This window comes from Sprattus sprattus (genome assembly GCF_963457725.1).
Source record: "Sprattus sprattus genome assembly, chromosome: 13".
Taxonomy (NCBI): Eukaryota; Metazoa; Chordata; class Actinopteri; order Clupeiformes; family Clupeidae; genus Sprattus; species Sprattus sprattus.
Genome location: NC_137911.1, coordinates 16,914,780 through 16,930,600, shown reverse-complemented (window position 1 = coordinate 16,930,600; position 15,821 = coordinate 16,914,780). Strand labels below are relative to the sequence as shown.

The 15,821-nt window shown below is 43.7% G+C and overlaps 1 protein-coding gene across 2 annotated transcripts in view; it reads right to left on the bottom strand.

The window, feature by feature from the left end:
• Positions 1–10,683: 10,683 nt before the first annotated feature.
• Positions 10,684–15,821, bottom strand: part of foxn3 (forkhead box N3) — an 87,509-nt gene continuing 82,371 nt past the window's right edge. Inside the window, exons 6-7 of one of the 2 annotated variants that reach the window (XR_013968867.1) lie at positions 12,982–14,682; positions 10,684–12,789 (exon numbers count right to left, since the gene is read on the bottom strand). Coding sequence is in view for 1 of the 2 variants with exons in the window: in XM_080849966.1 (XP_080706092.1) it covers positions 14,199–14,682 (484 nt within the window). In the remaining variant the exon portion in view is untranslated. Of the gene's footprint in view, positions 14,683–15,821 lie in introns of both variants that reach the window. The other variant, XM_080849966.1, reaches the window with a different exon arrangement.

Genomic DNA, 15,821 nt, shown 5'->3' with positions numbered 1-15,821 from the left:
AGAGTTCTTCAGAGGGAACTGGCGGCCCAGCAAAACACCCTCTCTTCAAAGACAGCAAGTTCAGCAGGTCCCACTTTCTTTAAAGTCTTTGAAGCAAGATGCTCATCGCCAGTTTGTAGCAAACCCAGAGATGGCCAGAGCCAGCAGCTCCTTCAGCTTTGGCAGTGCCTCTACCACTCCATGTGCTGATTCCATTCACTCCCTTTAAGCCCCTATGATCTTAAAGTAAGGCAGGAAACAGCATATTTCCAGCATATTATCCCAATGTAAGAAGTATATAGGTGGACTGCTGTGCATCACATGGCCTAAATAAACATGGTTGTGTTTTTAAAGAGGACCTTTTATGCTTTTCCAGTTTAAACCTTTCCTTGAGTGTGTTATACAGCTTTTTGTCCAGGTAAACGGTCTGCAAAGTTATAAAGCCCAAAGTTCACGCCAGAGGGAGTAACTCTCTCCCACAGAAACCCCTTTTCTCAGCTGCCTGAACCACCTCTTTGGAATTTCATCCGATATCCCTTGTTACAAAGTGACACAACCTAGTAACATAATCGTTGTTGCTCGCCTAGCTCACCAAACAGAGCACAGTGGGCTTATCAGGAGGGGTGTCTTAAAGACAAAGGAGCTCTAACAGAGGGTGAAAAGAGATGTACAGTGTGAGAAAACTATTGTGTTTTTGGAACATTTAAGTATCAAAGTTCAAGCATCAAAATTAATTATGAACATTGAAAATTAGCATAATAGAACCTCTTTAAAATATGAATCTCACATCCAGGGGAAAAGTGGATAGGAACTTGGCATAAAAAATACATTCAGCTGGAGGGGAAGTGATGTCACAGAGATTGTAAACACTCTTCCCATGAGGGTCCTGAGCCATACAGCAACAGTAACTGGGCATAACAGAGGGTTCTCTCTCTCTCTCTATGGCCCTTATCTACCCTATTTACGGAACCAAGGTCACAGCACAGTGGTCAGTTTTCCAGCAGCTTTGACAGGATGAGTCTTTCTCAAGGCCACAGGAAGACAGTGTCACTGTCTGATAAACGCTGAAAGGAACGGTTGCCTAAAACAACAGCCCAGTCTCTAAACCCTGAGTTTATCCACCATCCACACAGACCAGAGCGCCTGAGCGGCCTATGCCACACTGTTCCCAGCACGTAGCCACCACTATCAGACCACTGGTGGCTGCAAACCAGTCACAACAGAAGAACACTGGAGAGAGGAAACAACACTCCTGACTTAAAAGCCACCATGGTGTCAGGGTTTCCACACTTCGACCAGCAGGAGACAGGGAGGGTACCATCCTGTACCCGGTGCTACAGATCCGTCAGGAAGTGTTAGCACAGCTCCACAGGAAATGGACTTTGGCTTGTTTGTGCCCTACACATAAAAATACTGACTTTCTTTGGCTGCTACTGCTGCTGTTGTTGTTGTTGTTGTTAGTAGTGGTGGTGGTAGTGGTGTTGTTCCGAGTAGATGCTCTATCTTTCCTGCACAACACCCAGCTCGTTCCTCCCTCTCTCTGGTGGATTCCCTCACTCCCCCACCCTTAAGCATAAACCCTGTTTCTCCTCACAAACACACCCTAGGGCTGAACTCTCCTCAAAGTCTCCTCTTGGGGCTGGCACTCATCATACAACAATATGTAATGGATTACAAAATAAAAGCCTGTCAAAACATATAAGACCATTAAGATATGCTTGACAACACTAAGTTATTCAACAAAATCCTAAAGCTACTGTTAAAGTTTTTCTTTTGTTTTGTTTCGGGCCACAACCACTTTTTGGAGTGAATACAAACACACACACACATCCTGCCTGAACATGCACACACTCTCCTGCTCCAGAACACGCAGTGACATGTACCTGCACTGGAATCAACACCAATCCTATCGACACAATTCTTCAAAGGTTTTCCTCAAAAGTATTCCTACTCTGATTCCATCGACTTTAATCAGCCACATCAGTGACTTCTTATAACTGTTTCAGTTAGAGTAAGGGGATGTAAGAGTGTCAGTCTCTCACTGAGAAGATGCAGGCCAGCCGCTTCCTCTCCCCAAAACATACAGGAAAGTAATCAGACAGCAACTGATCTGATGACAGAAGACACCAGCGGCCTTCCTCTACTGCATGTTCTTCCATTCCATTCTTAGTGTGGAAACTGCCCGTTCCTGAGGATGACAGCATCTCATCCCACAAACACAATAATCACCAGATAGACACTGTCATGTGATGTCATGCGTGATATTGTTTACGTTCAGTATATAAACCATACGCGCATGTACGCGCCGTCACCATTTTGATTGCACTTAAGAGATGCTACACATGTGCTGAATAAAGAGCCATTCATTGTTAAAACACAGTGACTAGTGAGTCCTGTTATTCGTCCCGGCGACGAACGCCACAGACACGATAAGAAGTAAGGAGCGGGCAAGGAGACTCAGAGAATATCCAATCCTAAAACATCCGAATGTGAGCAACTCCAATCAAAAAGAGACCTATCACAATGACTTTCTAATGAAGGTCATAAGGAATAGGGGGGGTCTATATGTATTGCAATTACAGCTAAAATGGACATTAACTGTTGCAAGATGGTAATGGACAGCATGATCAGCCTAGCCTCCATTAACAATGAAGTCATGCTCTCCATTTTATGACATCATATAATTCCTTCAAGTATTCCCCAATATTATACAACTGAAAGGAGATATACTGTAGGAATCAGTGCCAAGCCTTATGACCCTTCAGGTTCAAACAAATGAAGGTTAAAAAAAGAAACGTACTAGATTAATGGATTCTGCCATGTTTTCTGATTGTCAATGTCTGTAAAAAGGGATTTAAAACAAAACTATATTCGCCTAAACCACAGAATAACAACACAAGCAGGGGCGGAGGAGGCACGGAGGGCTGTGTCGTAGCAAAAAGATGGATCGCTACACAGAGAAGGCTTGAGTTCCTCCGGTGATTGGGCCGCTTCCCAGAGGTGACTCAGCGCTTGAGTCGATCCCCTTGATGCTATGTTCGCCATGTGCTAGCTACGGCTTAACACAAATACCGCCTCCTCCTTCCAAAACGCTCTCTGTTGTGCTATCCCGCTACTGCCTAGTGCCTACTGTTCGGAGACAGGGACGGAGAGAGGGCTAACCTGACTCAGTCCGATAGCCAGGCAGCAGTCCAATGTAAACTCACAGTAACAATTCTTGTGTTTTGTATTCGTCTTGCTTGACTTGATTTGGCTACTGTTCTCCCTTTAAATCAATAGCAATGGAGGAAATGGTCTAAACAAGTTTGTAAATCGAGACGACGGAGTAATGAGAGGACAGTGGACATAATCGAACAAAACAAAGATAACAACGATAACAAAATAAAATACAAAATATGAAAGCAAAACTATACATATTTTATAGAACAAAGCCGTATTTTGTCTATTTATTATACGTTAATGCATTGATGATGATAATGGTTAATAAAATACACATTTCTATAGATAGTCCTACATTTAAAATCATGAATCCTTAAGTGAAATGTTATAGTCTAAATGTCTATGCTTGTTATTTACGCAAAATCTACCATCACATTCTACACTGTAATCTGGATTCCAGCACCCCCCTATTATCAACAACAACAAACAACCTGTTGCCCCCACCGAGTCTGTTACGGTACTGTAACGGGTTGAGTTAAGTTAAGCCGCTAAAAGGGGTCAATCGTAAAAGTTACACAGAGGTGAAAATACACACAAACACGCATATTACACAATATTACCTACCGATATCACACAATTGGTCTGTAAATCGTTGGTCGCTCTCCCGATGGAAATCTTTTCTGCCACACGAGTCGTGGTTGCAGTGCATGATTGGACAGTCACGCAGCCACACGGTGCCACTTGCACGTTGTGATTGGCCATCAGGTGATCACGAAAGCGACAGCCGAACTACAGTGAAAGTTTTACCCACATTCCTGAACTGTTCAACTTTGACACAAAGACAGCAGTGAAAGATATCGACCTTTCCCTATGAATAACCAGTACAACGTGGATTAGTTAGATCCATTTCAATGCATTCAATGACGGGCACAGGGCTTTGTTTAGACAGAGAAACTACTCTGATAGTTACCCGAAACAATAAAGAGGTTTGTGTTTGGCGCCATCTATTGGCGCTAAGCTTAGCAAGTAATAATTTATTAATATCGTATACGATATTTACAAGATTAAGGTGCGTCCAACATTACCATTTTTACAGTGATTCATAGTTGACGAACAACTTCATCTACTCAACTAGAGCAAAAGCCTTCTCTTGCTAGTTCTTTGTCGGTACCTGTAGATGGCGTTAGAGATCTGAAGACATTATTTTTGTCAGGAGTTTGGCTATAAATCTTAAAACCTTCTGGATCCGCTGAAAGGGGAACAAATGCACATATGACAAGCATAAAGTGTTTTTGTCTTACTTATTTTAAATGAACCTGGTGTCAACATCAGGCATCTGTTTTATGCAACAACAACAAATATTCTTATTTTTATAATGCAACAATGCAGGAAAATATATATCTACATGCCAACATTGCCCTGCATGTCGAGCTCTCTCTCTCTCTCTCTCTCTCTCTCTTGCTCATCCCCATTCTCTCTGTGATTCTCTTTGTAACCCAAATGATATAACTAATGATCCCTGTTTGCATAAGAGAGCCTCTGGCTGTCAGTCCAAATCAAGTGAAAAAGTTCAGATAAGCTTGCAGTCACGGCCACTACCAATGCCACTGCCAGTTTGCACTTTAAGCCGCCGTACTGCTCTCTTCCCTTCAGCCCTTCCGTCTTAATTGAAAAGGATCTTTATTGAACATCAGAAATGGAAAAAATAAATGCCTCGGCCGCAAGCGATGTCATGTTGGTGGTGACGGCGCTACTTTAGCATGTTGCATAACTGCCAGTGACGCTCGTGGTTCGTGTTGCTAGGGACAGCAGCCGTCTGCCCCCCCCCCCCCCCCCCCCCAATGGAAAACCACCGCCAGAGGATCCCACGCAGCTAGGAGCGACGGGGAAAGTCGGAGCTGAAGCCAACATCTGCCATGACAACTGCTGAACCCATCCTAAATCCACAACCATTCAAACCAGCCTAAAGCACTGCAGCAGCATTTTCTCCTCATACAGCTGTTTTCGAATTGCATATTTTTTTTTTTTTAATTGTAAATGTTATCAGAAGGTGTGCACCCTAGGAATTATATCAGTGATCCCCATTGCTACACAAGACAGGAGAGCACAATATAACGTAGCTAGTTACATTTGTATTTATGTGTTTGTATTTTTTTGTACAAAGAGAGAAAGAAAGAGGGTAATGAAAAAGACTGATACAGTGTGTGTGTGTGTGTGTGTGTGTGTGCGTGTGTATGAGAGAGAGAGAGATTTGGAGTCTGTCATAGAGGGAAGAATATTCGCCCCATCCCTGTCTCTCACTCCACGTGCTGGAAATATATCCCTCTGGTTAACCTACTTTCATTGCAATTAAAATGCCCATGGCACTTTCTCTCTCTCCCTCCCTCCCTCTCTCCTTCCCTCCCTCTTTCTTTCTCTCTTTTGACCTACGAAAATACATCTGCACATCCTTTACGAATACAGGCCCTGATGCAATATCTACAGCCAAACAGAAGCCCTCTATCAAATTACTTACAATTTGTGGGGATCAGGGAGTGAGTCTTGGGTGCATAATTGTACATGTCGTTCATATTTCAATCTTGTCAAAGAAAGACGACTACAGAATTCCCAGCTGCCAAATTCAGCGGGTAAAGACGCGCCTTGACTCGTGTGAGGTTTAATTTGAGCGTTGATCTAATAAGCCTTGCGCTTTTACTTTAATTGAGTGCGGTGCTCTGTACGCGGACCCCCAAATGTCTTCAAGCCTGATGAGAACGGGGGGCCACAGAGGGGGAAAATCTGTCCTGTTAAATGAAACCGTAGCCGAAGATGTGCATCAGTACACAGAGCCTGAGATAATACATCCCTCGGTGAAGCTTCCTGATTTCATAATGACGCTCCAGCACTGGTGGGCTCCAGCAGTCAGCCGTCCGCCTGGACACCTCCATTCTCCAAATAAGCTCTAAATTAAGTTGCGGCCAATCATGCGGCCCTGTGTGTGTGCCTGCAGGTGGCTGAACGGAGCAGAATGAGACTAATAGGCTTTGTTTGATTGGCACGCTGAGAGGAGAAAATGATCAATATCTGATTGTGTTTACTCACAGGCCTCTCTCTCCCTCTTTCAGACAAAATGCCAGTCTGAAGTCTTCATCAACACACACTCACATCCCCCCCCCCCCCCCCCCCCCCTCATACACACATATGCACACACACACACACACACACACACACACACACACACACACACACACTCACACACACACATACACACAACACACACACACACACACACACACACACACACACACACACACACACAGACACATGTACACACATGCACATACACACTTTCTCAGCATTATTAAGCATCTCAACATGTTTGTAAATGTTTGTTGTGCTACATTCCTAGGAGAGCTACCCAAGGACATGAGACTATTATGTAACAAAGTGTGGTACTCCAAACTTAAGATGAGGTAACCTTTTTCTTGTGGCAGAATACAAAAGTACCATCCTTTCAACAATAAAAAAATAATATCTATAGATAAAAAGAACAAGACGTTATTTGGGGCGACAATGGCACAGGAGGTAGAGAAGTCGTCTAGTAAACAGAAGGCTGCTAGTTCGATTCCCTGTCGAAGCGTCCTTGAGCAAGGCACTGAACCCCTAATTGCTCCTGATGTGCAGTGTGCCATCAGTGTAGATGTAAAATGTGTATACATCTTTGTAAGTCGCTTTGGATAAAAGCGTCTGCTAAATGACTAAATGTAAATGTATTTGCAAGGTTATTTTCTTTCGAAAAAAGGCAATTAAAAAAGGAGACTGAAACGTTCTTTATAGTGAATGTAAAATTTGGCATTCCAGTGTGGCCACAGTGAGCTGCCCAGTACTATCACGGGGGACATTTGGTTCGCATTTTGCAGAGAACATCTTTAAACACTTTTTGCACACTGCTCTCAGTGGCCTCAAGAGAGTGCAGTGGCATCATCAGACAAATGTGTGCCGGCTTTATAGCCTTCTGGCGGAGTATCAGTTAAATCTATTCCATGAGCCTCCATGGTTGGCTAGGTAAGAAATGGTCACCCAGGAAACCGGCGGGTGTGAGAGGGGTGGAGAGAGTGGTAGAGTGGGGGAGTCGATCCTTTATGCAGAGGATTCAGAAGGATGACAGTGAAGGTTTCGCTTTTCCTCCCTCCCACCCTCCCTCCCTCCCTCTCTCTCTCCCTCTCTCTCTCTCTCTCTGTCTCTTTCGCTCTTCTCTCTCTCATTCCTCTGGGCCTAGTCTTTCCCTCGGGTGCTGCGAGCTGTTCCACTCCTAATGAAAGATCAAGGGCATTAGCTGTGCGGCGAGTGAAGTGGGCTACCTGCAGTTAGCCGCGTGGTTACAGAACATTAATTTTACCGCAGGCTCATTTGTAAGGGGGTAGAGAGGGGCCAGGCAGTGAGAAAGTCACACTGCAACTAAAGCTGGGCCAAAAAGAGAGAGAACGGAAGGAGAGAGAAAAACAGAGGGAGAGAGAATGAGAGAGCGCTATTGGGAGAGAGAGAGAAGAGAAAGGGAAGTATAGCGAGAGAGGGACATAGAGAGATGAGAAAGAGAGAGAAAGGGAGGTATAGGGAGAAAGAAAGAGAAAGAGAGAGAAAGTCATTTTGTAGGTGGTGTGGGGTGGGGTGTAATGGGAGTCATACTGGCTGGCATTTCTACCTGCTTTGTCAGCAGTGCCTACATGGAAAATGTCACATTCATTACCTTCCAGAGAGCGGGTGCCAAATCAGGGCCATATCAGGGCCATATCAGGGCCATATCAGGGCCATATCAGGGCCAAATCAGGGCCATATCAGAGCCAAAACAGGGCCATATCAGGGCCAAATCAGGGCCATATCAGAGCCAAAACAGGGCCATATCAGGGACAAATCTCTTACATAGTCAGTTGAAAGCCTAGAAAAAGCCATGTGGAAGCATCCCAAAAAGGGCAGAAAATATCAACAATAACAAAAGGAAAAGAAACTAGAAGAAGAGGCTTTTTTTGGACTAACAGCTCACAGATTCTTTTTGCTGACACCGGTGAGGTAAACCTTTGGAGCGGCCGCCCGACTTGTGTTCTGTCGTCGGTGCAACCATCTGTGTGGTGTGCAGGAGGCATATGAGGCAGAGTAATCCTGATGGATAACTATTTCCAAGTGTCCGTGCATGGGCCTAATACATTTAAAAATAAAGAGGATTACATTTAACCAAAGCTCAGCGATTTCTGTGGAATAAGATGTCACATTGTGATGGGATGGAAGACAGCATTTGCACAGAGGAATCTATGGGTCTATGGAAAATGTTGTCAATAAATCACAAATGCAGTCCTGCACACACACACACACACACACACGCACACACACACACGCAAACACATGCACACCAACACAGACACACACATGCACACACACACACACACACACACAAACACAAACACACACACACACCCACACACACACGTAGACACACACACACATAGACACAAATACACAATCTGCACCACTGAAACTGATCAGTGTTTTGTTCATTTTAGGAGAGGAAACAGAAGAGGTTTCTTTATTGTATTTTATGCCACTTCAAGTCCTTTAACCTTGACCGCTGATAGCAACTTGCAGCACACCTGTGTGTGAGACAGTCAAAAACGAGTCCCTCTTGCCCAGTAATGGGGGTCTGGCCTGCACCTGCGCCACAAGCGTTCGCAACCGCTGAAAATGTCCCGGCACGTTTGGCAGACGCCACATCAAAGATTCCAATCCCTCGACAGCAACCTCACTCAAATCCTCCGGCTTACATGGCAGACGTATAGAGGCGAGTCAACGTATTCAACCGTTGGAACCCATAATGCTGTTAGAAGTGCGGTAATACTTCCCTTATTTACGACCCAGAGCAAGCGTGTGGGAAATGAAAGGTGCTGTGTGATGGATTTGAATGGTTATTATCTCTCCACATGTTCTATGGCTGGGAGTGTATTTATTGATTTGAACCGTCGATGAGCACCTCCGATTCTCGCTACCTTGGAAACTGGAATAAATGGCAGTGTAATTGCCAAGAGGGTTCTTAGTCACGCTTCTTGGGCTCCCTTACCCTGTAAAAGCTCCATCATCTCCTTCCCAGCCAAACTCCCTTTTTTTGGGGAGGAGAAAACAGGGCTCCTCCACGCCCTTTGTCTGTGCGTTGTGTCACTCTGTGGCCAGCACATGGTAGCTTCCTGTAGCCACAGACACAAGGAGTAAACAGAGATGAAGATGTCTTTTTTTTTTCTCCTCTCTATTTTCTGTCAGGCACAGAAAAAAAGTCAAAGTTTTGCTTCTGTGATAGCTCCTCTCTTTCTCTTTGTTTCCCTGGCAACAGATGCAAGCCTGTACCTTTTTGTCTCACAGCCAACCGTAATTTACACCCACAGAGGATTATACGTTTGAGAACATGCAAAGAAATGTGTTATACGAATGACTGACAGATACGTTCGAGACAGGAATAACTACACTGAGAAATGTGAACATTTTGTACTACGAGAGCAGAAAAAGAAGAGCACGGATGTTGTCTGTAATGCTCTGATTTGGCCAGGAATGCACGAAACAGGAACTCTGGCACCTGCCCCACCTCAAAAGAAGCCAAGCATTGGGAGCAGCTGAGCCTGGCGTGCCTGTGTAAGCTTTGCTTGGCAACTTGCTTATTGTACATTTTCTATCCCCCCCCCCCATCCCTCTCTCTCCTCCTCACTCCACTGCAGTTGCATAGCAACTGAGTGGCTCCTAGGTGTGGCGACACGGTGCAGGCATGTAACCGGCCCTGATTAAGAAAGCCACTCTTTAATTAAGAATGGACCTCCGTCAGCACGAGGGCTTTGGGATGACATTTATAAATGATAAGGCTGAGTAAGAGCATGCTGTTTTTAGGTGTGTTGTCAACACTACACTACACGCTCAGATCACTGTGAAGGGCGACTCACACAAACCCAATGCAAGTAAAGTGGTTTCACCATGTGAACAAAGTAGTGGTATAAAACTCCAGCTTAGCACCTGCGCTCATTGTTGGTCATGGCAATGATTTAGCTTAGTGGCCTTCATCGAGGACTTTCTTTAGATACACCTCCTCATAGACACAGATCATCATGACCCAGAACTTTAGGCTACTAACTCATTATATTCAATGTTTCTGCTTGGGTTAGTTTTAACGTAAAGTACCTTTTTTAACCGTATCTCTCAAGATGAATTATTAAGTTGTTACCATCATTATCATACTAACTACAGAGCTTTGTATCACTAAATGTTTGTTCGTGGTTTGTTCTTATTAACTAATCCATTAACCAATGTCACTTATTAATGACAATATGGTAACATTACATAACAGGAAATGTCAAATTAACTTACATGAGATAAAAGTGGAACAATTCTACCTTAATCTTTCTTTGAATCATATGTGAACTGTGAAGTAAATAAGGCCACAACTCCTCTGATGATTTGAACACACCATTTTTTAAGTGCCATAATTCTGCAGGAGGTGTCTTTATTATTAAATGGACAATTCAAAAACATGTTGTTCAAAGGTTTTTGCAACATTTGCAACTCTTTTTTATTGCAACTGGAAGACAATACAGCACAGAAACATGATGGTATGTTTGAGAGGAAAAAAAACAAAAAAAACAAAAGACAAAACATATTTCTGTCATAGTAATGGACAAAAGTGATATTTACATCCATGTTTTTTTAATCATTTGTCTTTGGCAAAATGATTACACGTCAAGAAAATACAGAATGCAAATATGCTTCCATATTGATTGGTCAATCGGATAGTCAATGAGTTAGACCCAACCAGACAGCATTAGTTTGTTTGTTTGTCCCACTTTCTGTCTTTCCTCTTTGAGATGTTGGAAACAATCAAGAAACAAAATGGCAGTTAACATTAACGTTTCAAAAGTAACAATTACAAAAACACAACCGGACAAAACAAGTGAAAGGTAATAATACCAATAATAATTATAATAATAATAAACATAACAAAACACATTGCCTCTTAATTGACCATTATTTGCCTGGCTAATATTAATGCTTTCTGATTGTATATCATTTTGCAGATTTTCCAGCCCCAGCTGTGTGTGAAGTTATGCAGTGAGTGTTGACATCTGAGGAAGGCAAAGAGTGTGTGTCTTGCGTCCACAGTGCTAGTGGACACTCCTATTCTAGCAAGGCCAGAGGCCATGTGACATTTTCAAACAGGGTTAACAACGATGCACAATGGATGGGGAGGCGTTTTACAGACCGCTGAGATACCTACGCATGCCTGTGGCTCAGAGGAGAAGAGAAGAGAACAGCAATACTCTTGCAAGGATCACTTACAGGTCAGATTTTTTTTTTCCATTTTCTTTTTTTTGTGTATTTTCACATACTGTAAAGATCCGGCTGCTGAATGTTATAATTTTGAGGAGTGATGAATAGAAAGGCAGACATATGGCCAGAGATTTACATGGAGCAAGTCATGATGAGCAATTTACAGCGCTGTACTGTACGGGGGTGGGGGGTGGGGGTGGGGGGGCAAGAGAGAGCGCTCTATAATACAGGGTCCATTGACAAAAATGCTACAGATCATTGACAATTGCAAATTTTTAACATACAGATCAAGTATGTATCATTTTCTAGGTAACATATATATAGAGTGATAGATAGATATAAAATCACTATAGGCTTTGGCACTGAACTTTAAAAATATCTGTAACTTATTATCTTAGTGCAATCCAGAAAGGAGAAGGTAAATATATGCACTAGAGTGTTTAGCTCTCTTGTAATTTCATAATGATGTAATTTGTCCACTGAAGTGTGTGTGTCCACTGAGTGCATGCGTGGCTGTATGTTTGTGTGTGTTTGTGTATATGAGTGTGTGTGTGTGTGTGTGTGTGTGTGTGTCTGTATGTGTGTCTGTGTATATGAGAGTGTGTGTGTGTGTGTGTGTGTGTGTGTGTGTGTGTGTGCATGTGTGTGGGTGGATGACAAATACTAATACAGGTGACAAACCTGAACAATGCTACATCAACAGTGGCAAATACTCTGAAAGAAATACATGTAGTAAACTCCTGTGTCGTACAAATGGAAGACCTTGAAATATCTAAGACATCCACCGTATCCAGACAAGCACACTTTGACAGCAAATGGAAACAAACAAAGCACTGAACCTGGGTGCACTGGAAACAGGAAGGGGACCGACACTCACTACTAACTTCTCCTGAAACCTAAGAGCTGGCATGTGTCCCAGATGCCCGCCAACCTTGAAATGGATCAAATTCAGATAAGAGCCAGATCAGAACTAGTTCAGAACTGGATTGAGTCCAGATCAGAGCTGGATTGAGTCCAAATCAGAGCTCGATTGAGTCCAGATCAGAGTTGGACTGAGTCCAAATCAGAGCTGGATCCAGATCCGAGTTTGATCTGGTTCACAGCGGGCTGGTATCTATCCTTGAGTGGCGCTGAGTGTACAAGCAGACGAGGGCTGACCCGGGCTTGGGCTCGGGCTTCGGGCTCTGACTGGAGGTGCCGTGGACACAAAGCAGTCAGACTGCTTAAGCCCTACTCGTGACGTAACGTGAATTCCTCATATTGCAGAGATAGATGCCCAACAGTCTGTGTTTGTCCCTGAAGAAGGTTTATCCTTTTTAATGCCTGCTTGAAAACAAGTATGAATGAGAACAAATACAAAAAAAAAAAAAACGAAACAAACCATTTTGTCAAATCAAGACAAAAATGAGAAAGTCCAAGCCTATGGGCTCAGACGTTAGAAGCGTCTTTGTTCTCTAGTATCTCTATTTATATGAAAATAATTCATGCACCATGCTAAATACATTATTTACGTACATGAACTTTGATTTAAAAAAACTCTTTTTTTCTTCTTCTTCTTCTTCTTCTTCGTCTTCTTTACAGAACCCATGCAACACGATTTGGAAAGTCCTGCTGGCTACATTGCTTAAATTAAGAAAGGGAGAAGAAAGACTAGTGTAACATTTTATACAGTGTTATCCTGACTGGATGAAATTGCTTATTACATCATGAGGGTTTAAAAAAAAAAAACACACACACAAACAACACAAAAAATTGAAAACTCCACGGTAACTTTCATTTTTTTATCACTAAAATATGATTGGCAGGTTTCGTAGCATTTCTGCCTTTAGAGAGATCTGAGTTTCTAATCATGATTGCTTGAGAAGGAGACTGGCAGTTTTTAGCCCAATCTTGTATTTTTTCACTCGAAAAAGCACTTGATAAAGGCTTGTGGCTTCGTATTTATGTTTTATATTTTCGCACTAACCCCATCCCATCTTTAAAAGAGACATCAAGGCAAACATTGAAACATTAAACATGTCCTCAGTGTGGTTCAACCATCCTGTCTCATCTCAACTGCCGCACTTTGTATTTAAAACTAGTGCATTTATGGTCAGGCAGGGCTGCCATGTCTGCTGGTGGGGGGTCCTCTTTGGCACTGTCCAGCCTTGAAATCCCCTCAGGTGAGGCAGCCACTGACAGCAGTGCAGCAGCCTCCCACAGAAACCATCTGGGAGGGGAAGAGCACTACGCTACGCTAACAATGCTAACACAGTGTCCCCAATGCTAAATATCACTACAATCAACTTGACTATGCTTCTCGAAATAACTGCAAAGATCAGTAAATTGCTAAATTAGCTCCTTTTCCCGATTGTGCCAATCTGAAGTATGGGGGAGGGAGGTGTTTGAGTATATTTGATTCAATTTCAGCCAAACAAAATAAACAAACAAACCTGAAAAAGACTAAATTATCACTAAATTATCGGAACATCATATAAAGGTTTTGCTATGGCTTAAATCTCCTTTGAACAAAACAAAAAAACAAAAAAGAACAGACAAAATAACGCACCCTCAAAAAACACTTATAAAGATAGGGAAACAAAGTGATTGTTGGTATTGCCACAAATCAGTAGAATTCACCTGATGTCCTGAAAAAAAAATAGCAAATTCTATTAAAAGTGATGTTTTTTTTCTCCATTTTCTCCTTTATTATTATTTTTTCCGCGTCCAGGCAGAAACAGCTGTTCTGTCTCTTAGGTTTTCATGGATTCCTTCTGCTCTTTCTGCCCCTTTGCCGTCCGGTTGGTGATATTGTTCAAGCAGGCACGCACACCTGCCAGGTGGAGGAGGGACCCTGCCGCCTCCTTCATCTCCTCGTCATCGCTCTCCGGCGGCTTTTCCGTGCGCCTCTTTTTAAGGGGCAGTGTGTCGCCGGCCACACGTTGACCTCTGACCTTTGGGGGGAAAAGTTGCCGTTTCTTGTGCTGGGCGAGGGCGAAGGCGTCCACTGACCACTCCCGCGGCTCCTTCTTGATCTTGCCATCGTCCTCTGTGTCGCTGCCGGCCTCGTTGCCGTGGAAACTGGCCTCGCTGCCCTCGCGGGGGGCGGAGTCAGGTGAGGCCCCGCCCTTGAGGCCGCTGCTGTAGTTGTGATCCTCTTTGGGGTCGCCACTGGCCAGCGCGGAGTCGCACAAGGGCTCGCTGTCGCTGCGCATCCTGCAGCCCGCAAACACCGACCTGCAGACACACAAACAGTGGGACTATTAGAATACACAGATGTGCACAGACACACAACCGCAACAACCCGCCAGGGCACACACTCACAAAAGACTACTAAGCATCCAATCATACACACCTGGCTAGAGCAACAATCTGCTTTGACAGACAGACTTTCAGAGTTTACATAAACACACAACCCTAAACTATCCTTAACACACACACACACACACATGATGAACACACACATACAGAGAGAAATGCTCAAACACAACACTGCACTGCTATTACACACACACACAAACACACATACACACACACACTAATAACACTGCCTTAATCATAACTAATGCACTTACATATACACTCACAGACACACCTAATTAAAAAGAGGGATAATCGATAATCGAGGGATCAATTCCATTTATACATGAACATACAGATAGCCACCTTAAGCCCACACACAAACACACACACACACACACACACACACACACAAATCTATCATAATGAGCAACACTGCCACGCTACACTGAATGCAGATTTCACACACGGGGACGTTGTTCTGTGTACACACGGCGAGCATGTCATGGTGATTAATCTGGGACGAGTCAGTGGTTAATTACATTAAGCACTCTTCATCATCATCCCCTTCAAGTGCACTTCAACGCCTGCTTCTTCAGCTGACCAGCCACTGGGCCAGGGGCTAACTGAGGGCGGACTCATCTGATGGGCTTACTGAGGGGGACTTGGGTCTCAGAATCAGGTAACATCGGAGGCGTAAAAAATAACACATCACTGTCCTTAAAGGTGCAATATACCATTCTGGCGAATTTCAGCTCAACAGCCTATCAAATTACACCCCTGTCTTCCGTGCTCCTGAAGCAGCAGATTGATTGGCTGTTATAGTGTATGGCTCGGTCCAACAAACTAACAGCCACTTTCTATTCTGTTCCTTTTGTTAACTCCTATGCTGTAGGTCATAGGTGCCTGGCATCCAGGCTTTCCTCTCGCCTGTGAAATGGGCACAGTGGGTAATGTTAACACTGAGGTGGCGTGTCATGGGCAGGTTTTAGGGCCCATGCTGGGCTGAAGATAGTCCTAGCTCATACTGGACACAGATTAAGTTGGTTTCAGAGCCAGGATTGTGAACAAACACG